The sequence below is a fragment of the Hippichthys cyanospilos genome, chromosome 22, assembly GCF_059441005.1.
Source record: "Hippichthys cyanospilos isolate Australia breed blue-spotted pipefish chromosome 22, RoL_Hcya_1.0, whole genome shotgun sequence".
Taxonomy (NCBI): domain Eukaryota; kingdom Metazoa; phylum Chordata; class Actinopteri; order Syngnathiformes; family Syngnathidae; genus Hippichthys; species Hippichthys cyanospilos.
The window spans coordinates 3,082,828-3,096,041 of NC_142390.1; the positions used below are offsets into that span (position 1 = coordinate 3,082,828).

The window sequence follows — 13,214 nt, forward strand, 5'->3', positions numbered from 1 at the left end:
GATATTGTTTTGATACACATGTGAGACACCAACCTAAACGAACAAGTCATTGGGGTTCAGGACGGCCGCCGCACAGTCATCAAGGTCCAGAATCTCTCCACCTTGACACCTGCGCATGCCGAACTCAGAATCGCTTTGCAGATATTTGGCCCGACAATAGTGTTGCAGGGCCGCGGAGCCGAGGGAGCGGATGGAGGGCGAGGGGTCCCCAACGGGCACCCTAAACCAGTCACCCCGAACACAGATAGATACACACTGCATTAGACCACACCAAAGAAAGAATAGAAACAGTGAGTGACTAAACCTGTTTTATCTTTTTCATCCCGCCACACCTCCCTGACTCATTAACACCCCCCCCCCTTTTTTTTTTCAACGTTTCAACGGTCATGGGCATTCTACCAAAATTCAGTTTTTACATTGCCTGACACTTGTTTTCTTTTTCAATTAATTAGTCATCCATTTACATTTGTTGCATAATATTCAAGCAGTCTTTTGTTTAATTGGTATTTGGTCACATGCATGAGGATGTAAGTAACTTAAATGCCATATTTCCCTTTGGCTGCCCCTTCATGTTGCCTCCAGACAAGTGTAGAGTATTACTACAAGTGGTTTAAAGTGACTTAAATATTTGTCCTCTTGGTGGTCCTTCCCCATTGCCCCTGGGTCACAACCACACTTCCTTCTATAGAACCGCAGGAACCGCTTTTCGGCTTTTTACCCTGGAAGCCTCTATTTGCAGTTTCCTGAGCCGCACCCATTCAAGGAATAAATGTCTCGCTCCGGTGTCTCCCTACATCATCAACAGACGGACTACACAGCGGCAGAACGTCTCACTTAAACCAGCTGGGCATCCATCTTGTGTCCGAAGTTTCCTTTGCTGTTCTTTCTTTTCAAATGTTTAAGCGTGTCTGTCTGCTTGTAGCCCCTCCCCATCCTCTTGTTGTATTTGAGTCACTCTATTAATAACATCAAGCTATGTGCCCGAGGTCAAGTTCTTACCAAAATCACCAAAACAACCAGAAAACATCTGTAAATAACAGCGAATCTGTCGGATTGCATAATTGTGCATCGAAGGCGCATTTCAGGTCAGCCGCAGGGATGAATCATATTGTACATGAACAAAGTTGCAGTCAGGAGAAGCCAAGTCCAACTTATTTTTTAGGTTAATCCGTCAGCAAGTAAATACTGACTACTATTTAACGTGAGATTCAACGGCACAGGTCAATTTTGAACACAACCCCAAATTTAAAAGGAACAGTCCACCAATCCACTTTTTTTTTCTCGAAATACCGTAAATGAGTGGAATGAATAAGGACTATTTGGGCCTTTAAAAAGATGGGTCATCGCAAAGACAATAACTAAAAATGGTTTCCCCGTGATAGAATCATAATTATATTCTTTTAAACTCTTGATTGGTCTTTGCATTGATCTGAACAATATTTTAATGTAATCGAGTGATATTTTTTTCCCAATTTTCAGATAGTACTTTCCACAAATTATCTGTATTCTCCATTTCTGAATGAAACGCTTAACTGACTTCTCTGATTGTTTTGTTGACATTCCCTTTCATGCGTCTCCATCTTCTAACTGGATGCTCGGTTTAAATATTGACTTTGCTAATTATTTGGTGTACTACAAGAGACCATTTAAGGTACCTTTTATTCATGTCTTTAAATCAGGTCTAAATTTGAAGAAAAAAAAAGTAGTGAGTCTGTTTTGTTTCTTCTATTGAAAACAGTGAGGTATTCATCGGGAAAACTGAGCGTCTGCTGTGGATCTTGCCAACAGTTTACGGTGATAGCGCCTGCAGATAAGTCAGCTCTTTGTGGATCCTATCAGCCAAAGATAGAGCTATCACACTGTCACTGATTCCTCAGAGGATCCTCGCCTAACAGAGTTGGTTCTTCTCTATCTGCGCTATCCCTATTGACGCAAACCACCTCCTTCCTCACTTTGACCCTATCTGTTCCGAGCCATGGCAAGATGACCCCCAAAAAGGAGGGCTGACAGCAAAGCGCCCCTCAGAGGAAAGCAGAGGAAAGAGACATCTGCTTCAACCCACAACTCCCTGACAAACGTGCCCCCCCCCTCCCATAAACACACGTGCATACTCCTTAATGCTCCAGATGCCGCTCCACTTGGTACCAGGCCTCTGATAACAAGGTGTGGAGTGTTCTGCAACCTATCATTACTCGCCGCATCCTCCCACACTGAGCTCCGCGGCAAGTGCTACAGAAGTGTCTGCCGAAATATTTGTAATTCCCATTTAACATGATTCCAAGTCTTTTGAAAACAATCATAAAATGTCCTCCAATTCGGGATTGAGCCCTATGAAGCCTAGAGCCGTCAATGGTAGCAAACTTTAAGCAAACGTTAACTGCTCTTCCACTAGATGTCAGAATGCACAATTAACTCCCGAATCCACTTTTTGCAACAACCTTGAGCATTATGCCGACTGCCGAGTATTAACTCGATAATTGTTGGGAAATACTGACATAAGTAGCGAAGGTCAAGTGTTGTGTGTGCTTAGTCGAAGTGAATTGTTCCTTGAAGCTTCAAGAGGCACTCTGGATGTATGGACAAAAAGAATCCGTGCTAGACCGGATCAAGTGACCGAACCCAATTCTGGGAAAAGCTCACAACTTAGGGACAGGACTGCTGGAATTCCTGCACTCACTACAATCCTCATTTTTGCAGCAATTTTGCATCTTGTCGAGGAACCATCCAAGATAGAGTGGAAGCGCACGTCAGTTTTTGAGTGGCGGGATGACAAACGGAGGAAGCGAGCGAGGGAAGGATGTGTCACATCATCCCCCGTCTTGTATTAGTCGTGACTCATGAGTCATGGCCATTTTGCAAAACACCCAATAAACCTAAAATGTCAATCCAACCGTTTCAAAAGGGAGCCGTGGAACTGTCTTAAATCAATTAATGATACATTAATAGTCTTACAATGTGTTGTTTAACACATTTAAAACCATTTCCGGCCATAGGCGTCAAAGATGCATTTGAACTAGTCTGGCAGTGACTGAGTTAATCACCATGGATTTGTACGTGCGCCATGTTTATACACACGCAAACTAATGGCATCGGGCCCTGCCCTCTCATGTCCGGCGTTGGAATTCCTCACTTGTGAGCTCAGCCGCCCCATCCCGTCCAAATTTTCTGTCCTGTAGTCAAGCGAATTGAGGGAGGTAAGCATGCCGTACCAAGCCCCCCCCCTAGCTCCACCACACCCAGCTCTCATTAGCCTGCTGCAATGACACGGGAATGTTAAGAATGTGGCGCACACACTTTCGCCTAATCGTCCTCTGGTCCATCTTGAGGACCCCCCCCCCCCCCCCCCCCCCCAATTCCTCACTTAACCAATCACTCCATCTTGGACTCCTCCATATTGACGCCCCCCTTTCCTACCAACGTCTGGTGCTACTCATCGCCTCTATCTCAGTGTTGTGAAACGGTACCATTCGCCGGGCGGTAGCATCCTTATCCGACTCATAACTTAACACTTAGTGGTGGATTTATTGTGAACATAAAGACTTATCATTATGCCACGATTCAAACTCTCGGTTCATCTTTTGGGGATTACATTAATTAATGGGCAGGTTCTTCTTTTTAGGTTTGTGTGTGTATTTCTAAGCTTACCTTTCAAAATAATGCAATTCTAGCTTGAAACGAGGCGAGAACTGGACATCATTCAGAAGTTTTCCTGCCGGCTCAGGCCTGTTTCATGTACATGTTGACATCTGGGGAAAGAAGTGGCTTGGATAAGATCAGGGGTGTGGAGGTTTTCCCGGCCTTTTCCTGCCACTGCATCAGTTATTTAATAATGGTTGGGAGAGGAAAGAAAGGAAAAAAAGCTTCAAAGATTGAGATTTGAAGGATATGAGAAGAAGTCTGGCCATTGACATTTCGCTTTAAGGCTTGCATTTTAAACGGATGGATAGATGGCCATGATTGTCATTACTTCTGCAGTACAAGGCATGGGGGAGGAGAAAAACCAAAACTCAAAACTTTTGTATGTGGAAAACAATCAAGACCATGTGACCAAATATGCTGATATTTGGCCATTTTGTTTTGTAAGTTCATTTTTCATTCATTTGAGTTCAACGACGTTGGTTTTTACACATTTTTTTGTTTCGATTACAATACTTAACATTTACTCCAGTCATAAAAACACTGGCCTGCTATGCGTTTTTTTGGTGGTACTTGGAGCATAGATTTTGAGAGTTTATTTTAGGGCTCTCCGCAAATCTGTATGCTGATGTTACATTTTGTGGACACGCACTATGTGCTGTGTTTGAACCCTAATGTCAAATGATGACAAGTTGACACAATGCTGGCTTTCCCCGGATCAAACGTTGGGCGCTGATGTGAGTTCACCCCTCATCCTTGATGTCACGCACCATTTTGGGAGCGGAGGGCCTCATTGTCTCACCGTTTCCTTTGTTATTCAAAACGCCGCTCTGGGATTGGCCTGCGCTCTTGATAAGGGAGGCAGGCACGATTCGGGGATGGCAACGAGCGGGGTTTTAGTTCTAGAGCGAAGGCCGCATCGAGCACAATACTCGGCAGGAGCCAAAGGGAGCGGGAGGGAGCGAGCGAGCGAGCGAGCGCAGCCAAGGAGACCGCCGAAGAACTCGTCCCCCCAAATCCCCATCTCTGCAAAGAGGGCAGGGGACGCAAGCATGCACAAAAGCATTCTTGGCTTTCACTTTTGAGGAAGAACACACAAAAGGCCCGCGCGGCCAGATCATTTACTTCAAATTGGAGGAGAAAGGCGTGACGGGACGGCACGGCTCCACTTTTAGTACGCTCGAAAACTCACCCGACTGCATGAATGATAGCTACATCTGGACGAGGAAGAAGAACGCGCAAATAGGATGGGAGCCACGATGAGGATCACGTGTCTTCTGCTTTCGCTTTGTGAGTACATGATGAGTTTTCACCCTTAGTATTAGTATATTGACGGGGGGAAGGGGAAGCATAAAGTGTCGAAAAGCGCACACGGCAACAGGTGCACTCGCTCACGTGGATGCACATGGAGTACTCGCCACGAATGTTGGAATACTACAATTCCTTTCTACTTAAACACTTATTTTTTAGAATCAAAAATGGAATGTGGCAAAACATGATATCACATTCATTCTTGTTCAACTTAAGAAGCTAAATTTGAACAAATTGATTATGTTAAATTACAACATTAAACGTTAAGGGAGTGCTACATTTGCTCATTTGAAATTAGAATTTAAAATATTTTTGATAACGGTAAAATTAATGGACAGATAATAAATAATTTAAAAAAATTAACTAATCTTTTGGTTTTTATTAATATTTTATTTACATGTTTAATATAATAATCAAAACAAAAAAATGGACGGAGAAATGTCATTAAAAAGATTACACTAAACGACAAATTCATTCAAATTTGCAAAGGTTTTGTGGCAAGCCTGAGAAAAAAACCAGCAGCTAAAGTCTTAAATTTCCCTTAGCATGCTACACAAGCTAAAAAATTGAACACAATGAAGTGAATGTTTACGCTTAATTATATGTATTGCGGTTGTTCTTTTAGCTTATTTGTTCGTTGCACAGCTTTTTTTTCTCATTTGTCTGGCTATTTTCTGCTGTCGCGTCGGCGCTACACAATCAGTATGAAGGTCATTGTAATCATATCTGAAAGCACAATAGGACTAGGGGCTGAAACATCTGAAACAAAGTGAAGCCCCCCCGCCCCTCCCAGCACACAAGCTACACAGTCGAGAAGGAGCTTGCATAATGAAGTAGACCCATGACCTCCATCCCTGGCTGCAAGTAAAGAGATTTTCTTTAATTATGCACCTGCCTCAGCCACCGCACTACATGAATTCAAATAGGAGCTTTTATTTTGCGGTCCTGGGAAAAGCAACGTGTGACACCCCCCACCCCCCCGCCCAAATAGAAAAAAACTCTAAAGGCCCGAAAGCACAGTACAAAGTCCTAAAAATAGAAAGGAGTGTGCGAACGTGCATGGCTGTGTGTGTTTTTGTAACGCCTCATGAGCACGTGAAGGCTTCAATAAGTGCAGGACTACAAATATTTACGTGAAAAAAAAAGATAACACTTAAGTCTTAAAAGGCAAAACAATTTAAATTCTCATTATAATTTTATATCCTCTATTTCACCAACACACACACACACAAAACGTGGCTTATTTGAGCATAACATGACATTTTACCTGAATACATTTGAAGAAATACTCTGCATCCTCTTGAAAGCCAGCCTGGTTTGTGTCCACTGTTGAAGACCAAATGTCCACTTTTTCATTCACTGCCTATATAAATTGCATATATAAAATATATTACTCACCTCCAAAGCATGCAGGGCGGTGGGCAGGACAGGAAGAGGTAGCATCATTAGTTATCAGTCCTCACCAGGATTTCCTAAGTCCACTCGGACCGCCTGTCTTCTGCGTTTGGCTGGGGGCTGTGACCTGTCCATTTCCTACAAGATAAGAAGCTGTCCGGGTTCCAGGACACCAGGGTGCCAGGGGGAGACGCTGCCTGCATCGGCGCGTTGGTTTGGTGTCTTTGCTGGCCGGTGAGCATGGGAGAGAAATGAGAACAATAGGTGGAGGGGGGAAAATACTTTCTATCAACATCCTGGTTCCCAAGGAGGGTGTGGTGGCAGGAGATGGCCTTGAGCCACCTTTTCTCGCTTTTCATGTGCCCTGCATGGTGGATTTAAAAAAAAAAAAAGTTCAGTTAAATTCTCACACAACTTGATTACAAATCATAAACAGTCATTATGTTTGGGAATATACTATTTTCTCCTATTGGAGAAAGTGTTTTTGTCGCAGTATCTCACCTCCATACAGTTTTGTATTATTAGAATTGCAGAGGAAGTTATAAGACTTTATAGGCACACTGGGTCAAGCAACCAGATTTATTTCCTTTTTATTTTGAACTACATTTAAAGGGTTAGGGTGGAAAAATGTAAGATTGTACATTGCGCATGTTACATTTTCCAGGGAAGTTTAAAAGGTTACAGGAATGAAATAACCCAACATTCTCCTCTTGGAAGGTGTCAGACATTAATCAAGGCCCTGCGACTGGTACCGAGCCGGACCTCCTCCGCACCGCATGGTGTTTTGACATGTTTTCGTTGTTTCTTTTTAATCTGCCTCAAGTCAGCTCCTCCCTTTGGTTGTAACATTTATCAAAAGAGAGTTGAATCAGCCATGTACATGTACGTGGGATACTTTTAAAGGTTCATCAGATAAATATTTTTTGAAGTGACATCTGAGGCGATCTCGATTCACTTTTGAGCCATGACTATTATTGGGGGGGGGTGTAAGAGTGTGCTTTTATCATTAATGCACTCCACAGCTTGTGTAAATACACATATCAGTCTAGTTTCCAAGGACGGGGAATGTGTTGGTGGTGGATAATGTGCATGTAAGTGTGTGTGAGTGTGTGGCCGGTCAATTCCATTTGGCAGTTAAATTTACAGCTTCTCTTCATGCGCTGACCTCTGACCCGCCTCCCTTTCACTGGTCTCTTTCTTTATTCCCATCGACTACAATCACGCCGGCTCACCTCCCAACGGCGCGCGTTGAGAAGACCCCTCCCTTATCCGGCTTCCACCCGCCGCCCCTCCCTAATGATGCGGCGGGCTGAATTAGCTATCTTGGTGTAACGAGGCCCTGGGATGTGGAATTGGCGCACGTGGGGGCTCTTTGTGTGGCGTGTCAACAAAGTCATGGGGAAGATTTGTCCCACTGGCTTTTTGGGGGGGGCGCATTGTTTAAAGCAAGTTGTGATCAGTATTGGGCGGCAGTCCTTGGCAAGGTGGACAAAATTCTAGCTGGCTCACTCGTAAATGTAATGTCTTCCTGAGCAGCTAACCTAATTTTTCCTCAACACAATTTAGTAGTACTCATATGAAAACAATTCAAACTCAACACAATTTAGAGTCGTACTCACACAAACCAAACCAATACACTTGTAATATTTTATATATTTTACTGTACTTCGTTTTAGTGAAGGAGAGAGATCTATCAAGGATATCCTTCTCAGTATCACAGTAGTATCACAAGGGGATCCACGCCACTGGAACCAAACAGTAGGATCCCCAGTAGGCAGTGCAGAATGGCTGAGAGCATCCTTTGATCTCCCGTGACCTTTCATGCACCACAGGTTCACTATAAAAATGCCACGCAGGAAGAACGCTGCAAACTTTTGACTCGTTTTGGAGCAAATGGACCCGCTTTGTTATCAGGAGGCATGCAATTTTTTAAATTTTATTGTCTAAACTTCAGTTCAGCTGAGAAGTAACAAATCGAATTTGTTGGCGAAAGAAAAAGGGCACTTATGTTTGACTTAAATATTTCTTTTTTGTTCCCGCAAACATTTGCATCAGGGGTTCCTTGGAAAATTTGCTTTCTGAAAAAGCCCTTGGCTCCAAAAAGTTTTTTTTTACTTTTGAACATACTAGTTTTTCTACTGGCCTGACTATTTTTTTACAGCATGTACATGCAGACTCAAACCACACAAGGAGTTTGAGTGCTTTGAACTAGCACCTTTCTGGCCATATATTCCAGTGTAGGGGGTCAACCTTGAGCATAGGGCAAGTAGATGTGATGGCCCACAGGTGACCTACATCACAAGGAATGCGTGGGTGAGGGGAAAAAAACAACTTTGGCGGAGATAGTGGTGGGATCAGGGGGTGCCGTCGCCCGCAAAGAAACAGTTGCGGCGGTGACAGCTGAGGGTCAGGGGGAAAAGGAGGGTAAAAGGCAATTTCAGGAAGCCGAGTAGGAAAATGACATATATCTTGCTCAACAGGTTTCAAATTCAATCACTCATTTTTAGTTATGTGTTATTGAATGTGACCTAATAATAGATTCCAAGAATTGTAAGAAAATATAATTTTAAAAAATCCATATCTTTTGGAGATTCAGGGAACATCTGGCTAGGAACGATGCAAGGAAACTCTTACACTTATAAAAGCGAGTGTCGACACTGAAATTTTGTTCTGAATTAAACTATTTCAAATTGGGGCAAGGTGGTGACATCATTGTCTGTAAATGACATTCATCATGGCTAATTTTGCTGCGATATGTCATATGTCATCAGTGGGACATAATACAATAGATGGGCGGAGGTCACAATCCACAGACGCCATTGTGGTGTAGAAGTGGATTGTCCGCAAAAAGGCAGTGGACTGTATAGGTGTGGTGCTTCCAAGTTGATTGTGTACAACATCCTGGCCTGGTCGCTATAAATAGAACGACAGAGGATAGATGGTTGAAGGCGTTGCATGTTAATATTATTTCTGTTTTGATATTTGAACATGTATTTTTTGTGACGCACAAGGACCATTACCCCATGTTTTATATTTCATAATTTTATATTTCCAGTCTGTAATTTCATATGTGAAATAATTCTGGAGTGACCGAGAATTGAACCCAGACTGCAACTGATGTGTTTTTACTCTACTTTTAGGTCTTTTATGTCAAAAAGCGCGCCCGGACAACACGACTGCAGCATCCGGGGTCACAGTGGCGAAAAATGTTCCCACACAAGGGATGATTGTTCCGCTCACCAAAGTGCCGACTTTTGCCAGCACGTCTACAATACAGACTGTAGTAGAGCCCGTGACTAACAAAACACAAACTGTAGCGCCGACAAATAGCGGCGCAGTTAAGGTGACGCAGGCCCCCCCGGTTTTGCAAACGGTAAGCTTGACACCCGTCTTAACGGCGCCCACTGCCAAGGTCATGCCAGGCCAACCACAAGCGCATCAGCTGCAAACGGCCGAGCCGGCTCATGCCGGCGCCTCCGGCAAGCGACCAACTGTTAAGAGCGCCACCCTAGCCCCGAGCACCACGGCGGGCTCGTCCATTCTTACGGTCGTGACGGCGGGCAACACGCAAGCGCCTGCCCCAAGCAAAACCCTAGATGACAGCGTCACGGCAACACCGACGCCCAAAGTATTCATAGGCGGTACTACTGTGAATCATAAACCCGGCACGCACACCACAGTCATCCTCAGGACAACTCAACAGGACTTCGTAGCAGGTAAGGCCAGTTTAGACCGGTCCATTATCAAGACTTAGCGTCCATTTTAATCCGGTGCGATTCTTGAATGCCACAGCAAAAACCACTGCGATGAGTCCCCAACAGACAGGGACCACCAAAGCAGCTGTGAGGGAACAGACCAGCACAATGCTGCCCATCCTGGACTCAACTACTCCCTCCGCTGTTGTAACCACAAGGACGAGCATTGGCACTACATCCTTGAAAACAATCACCACGACAACAGTAGCTTATCCCAAAAAGTTTTCGGTAAGCTAATATCGTCATACTAAATGTGACTTTCCTCACACTAAACATGATTTTTTTTTTTTTTTTAATTGTCTAGTACTCGCTGAACAATGGACAAGAGGTAAAGACTTTCCTTTGATCTGATTCTGTTCTTATGATCTGGTCTTTATATATTGAGCTATAACAGATTGCTAAAAGAATTCAAAATCCCCTGGCGCATCACTTCAATTTATCAGCTACTTGGGTCTGTTTAGAAAGAGGAGGAGAAAGATCTGGTGGAGGTGTGCAGGCGCCTCATGGGCAACCTGAAGGATGGAAACTGCACGTTGACGTGGCGCCACTATAAAGGCAAATTACTCTTTGACTGTGTGGAGATCAACGGCAAAGGTACTGCTGCCACCATCTAGTCACGAATATTATTATAATTGAATGGAAAATAAAAATCTGGTATTTTTTTTACTTTTACAAAAACGTCTCATGGGCCATATTAAACCAGTTTTGGGGCTAGAGCCCACCATGTGCCGTATGTTTGAACTCCTGCACACTGAAAACATGCTATGAGCGATCAACTCATGGTCAGTGATTTCAATAGACGTTAATGGTCCAATTTCATTGGCACCTTGACATTTGCATAAGTCAAAAATGAATTCTAGCACTTCATTGAGAAACAGTCAACAAATTTGTATATTAATAAGTATATAATACATAATATTATGTATGTCTTACAGTGAAAACAGCCCTGGCAACTCAGTACTATGAAGAAATAACAAAGGTGGGTTGGGTACAGAGCATGCATATTTTTGTCTGAACTTGCCTCTAACGTTTTTCCACTGGATATTTTTTCTATCGTTGTCCACATGAAGAAACCGACTGATAACAAAACCCTGATTGCCATTTTGGCTTCGTGCGGTGCTCTGCTGATTATGATCATCATCCTGGCTGTGTGCGCGTCCCATCACCGCAAGCCTTACAGCGAGAACCAGGTAAGTGAGGCGTCTGCTTTGAGACGTATGTATACTACAAAAACAAATGTTTTGGTATGAACGCAGGTCAAATTTTAACATTTCTGCAGGCATCAACAAATCTACTTTAATGCTTTTTAATGCCATAAAATCTTTTCAAACTAAGATCAAAATAATTGGAACGTGAAGTAGAACACAGCATTACTTTGCAAAACAATATAAGCATATAGTTTGTTCATTATACTGATGCACATTGTTATTAGTAACGCAATTTTGCAGATGATGAGCCAGACATAAAACAGATGATTTTAAACGATTTATCTTCTGAAGCTGCAGAATAAAATATGCCTGGCATTTCCCCTACAAATACTGTTCAAATGTTTAATTAATCAGACACACAGCACTCTGTTGTCAGTCTTATGTGTGCTATCCCCCAAAAATCTTACCATTGGTATTGTTGCGGGTACCTGGCTGACCAAAAGTTGAGACCCACTGCAATAAACGACTGAACTTGCGATTATTGGTAAAATGTCCTTTGAAACTTACCAGCAACACCTGACTGAAGAGCTGCACACAGTGGAGAACGGTTACCATGACAACCCCACGCTGGAGGTGATGGAGGTGCAGCCGGAACTTCAAGAGAAGAAGGTGGCTCTAAACGGCGAGTTCAACAACGATGGCTGGATCGTGCCCATGGACAACCTACTCAAAGAAGACATTCCCGACGAGGAGGACACGCACCTGTAAGGAGTGCAACCCTAACCCTGGCACGGATTAAATATGCCCCCCCCCCCCCCTTTTTTTTTGAGGGATTGTGGAGTTGGTATCCATACTACCTGTAAATAAATCGCTATTATATAAATACCGTTTGTACACAAACCAGCTTTTTATATCCCAGATAAACAGCTTAAAGACATTGTAAACAACTAGTAAAGCCATGAATGCAGTGGCGTAGCTATAACTATAAAAACATATAGTTATATAACGCCTCTACTTGTGAGATGATTGAGCATAAAAGTGGAGCAACACATCTAAACAGAAAACGTAATACTCACAAGATCTTTATCTTCTGCGAGGAAAGACTAATACAAGTACAGTACAGGTATTAGTGCTGCTCACTTGAGGTGTGACGTCGGTATTATACTGCCCCTATGTGGCCAAAGCAAGCACACCAGAAAGAGTGGCACAATTATAATTATGTGGAACCTAAATACGGGGCAATAAGGGTTTTTATTATTTACATTTTATTTGTCATTATTATGTAACACTCGTGTATTACTACAGGGCAAACTGAAAGCTCTTAATTGCCGAATATTGTAAATATAGTCAGTAGAAATGTTATTGCTGATGTTCGAGTTTTTTTTTTTTTTTTTTTTACCTGAGCATATATATTCAAATGTATTCAATTGCTTCCCTTCCAGTTTTAACTAATACTTTCTTTTTCAAACTACAACAGTTCCCCAATATTAAACGAATGGGAGACCATTCACAACTGACGTTATACACAATTATTGAGAATGTAAACCTAGCACAAACTCATTTTTCTCAAAACTGTTTAGTCATTTTACTATCCTTAAATACAAATGGCTTGTCAGCCATGTTTGGAGTTTCCTTTTCGGACGAAATGTTGGCACCACCTTGTGGCATGTTACAGGATGTCAAAGACTACTCAACGAAGTGTAAAATCCAAAATTGCATTGCAAATGTGCAGGGAATTGCTGTATCCGTTCACAAATCACCCCCAAACTGCTTCATCTTTTTTTGTATTTGTATGTTTGATGTTTCACCAAAGTATTTGTACCTTTTGTATTTATGGTCAGTTTAGTTTGCTGATATAAGTGAACAGGAGTCTGACACACTGGAAGTTGTAAATTGCCGTCACACCTTTTTGCAAATAAACTTTATCCCCCACATACATGAGTGGAATTTTATCATCTGGAAAAAGAAA

General features: G+C 42.7%; 1 protein-coding gene and 1 long non-coding RNA gene across 2 annotated transcripts; one reads left to right on the forward strand and one right to left on the reverse strand.

Moving 5' to 3' along the window:
• Window positions 1-95: 95 nt before the first annotated feature.
• On the reverse strand, window positions 96-7,600 carry LOC148405445 (uncharacterized). Its single transcript, XR_015864149.1, has 4 exons — window positions 6,346-7,600; window positions 6,215-6,273; window positions 3,646-3,746; window positions 96-220 (listed from the first exon to the last, which is right to left on the reverse strand). It is a non-coding gene; the product is annotated as an uncharacterized LOC148405445 (long non-coding RNA).
• LOC148405446 (uncharacterized) lies at window positions 4,532-13,181 on the forward strand. The gene is made up of 8 exons (XM_088406177.1): window positions 4,532-4,926; window positions 9,483-10,058; window positions 10,135-10,325; window positions 10,402-10,425; window positions 10,559-10,691; window positions 11,033-11,076; window positions 11,168-11,287; window positions 11,816-13,181. Exons 1-8 carry the CDS (start codon window positions 4,884-4,886, stop codon window positions 12,011-12,013), a joined length of 1,329 nt encoding a protein of 442 aa, XP_088262303.1. The 5' UTR covers window positions 4,532-4,883; the 3' UTR covers window positions 12,014-13,181.
• Window positions 13,182-13,214: the final 33 nt, after the last annotated feature.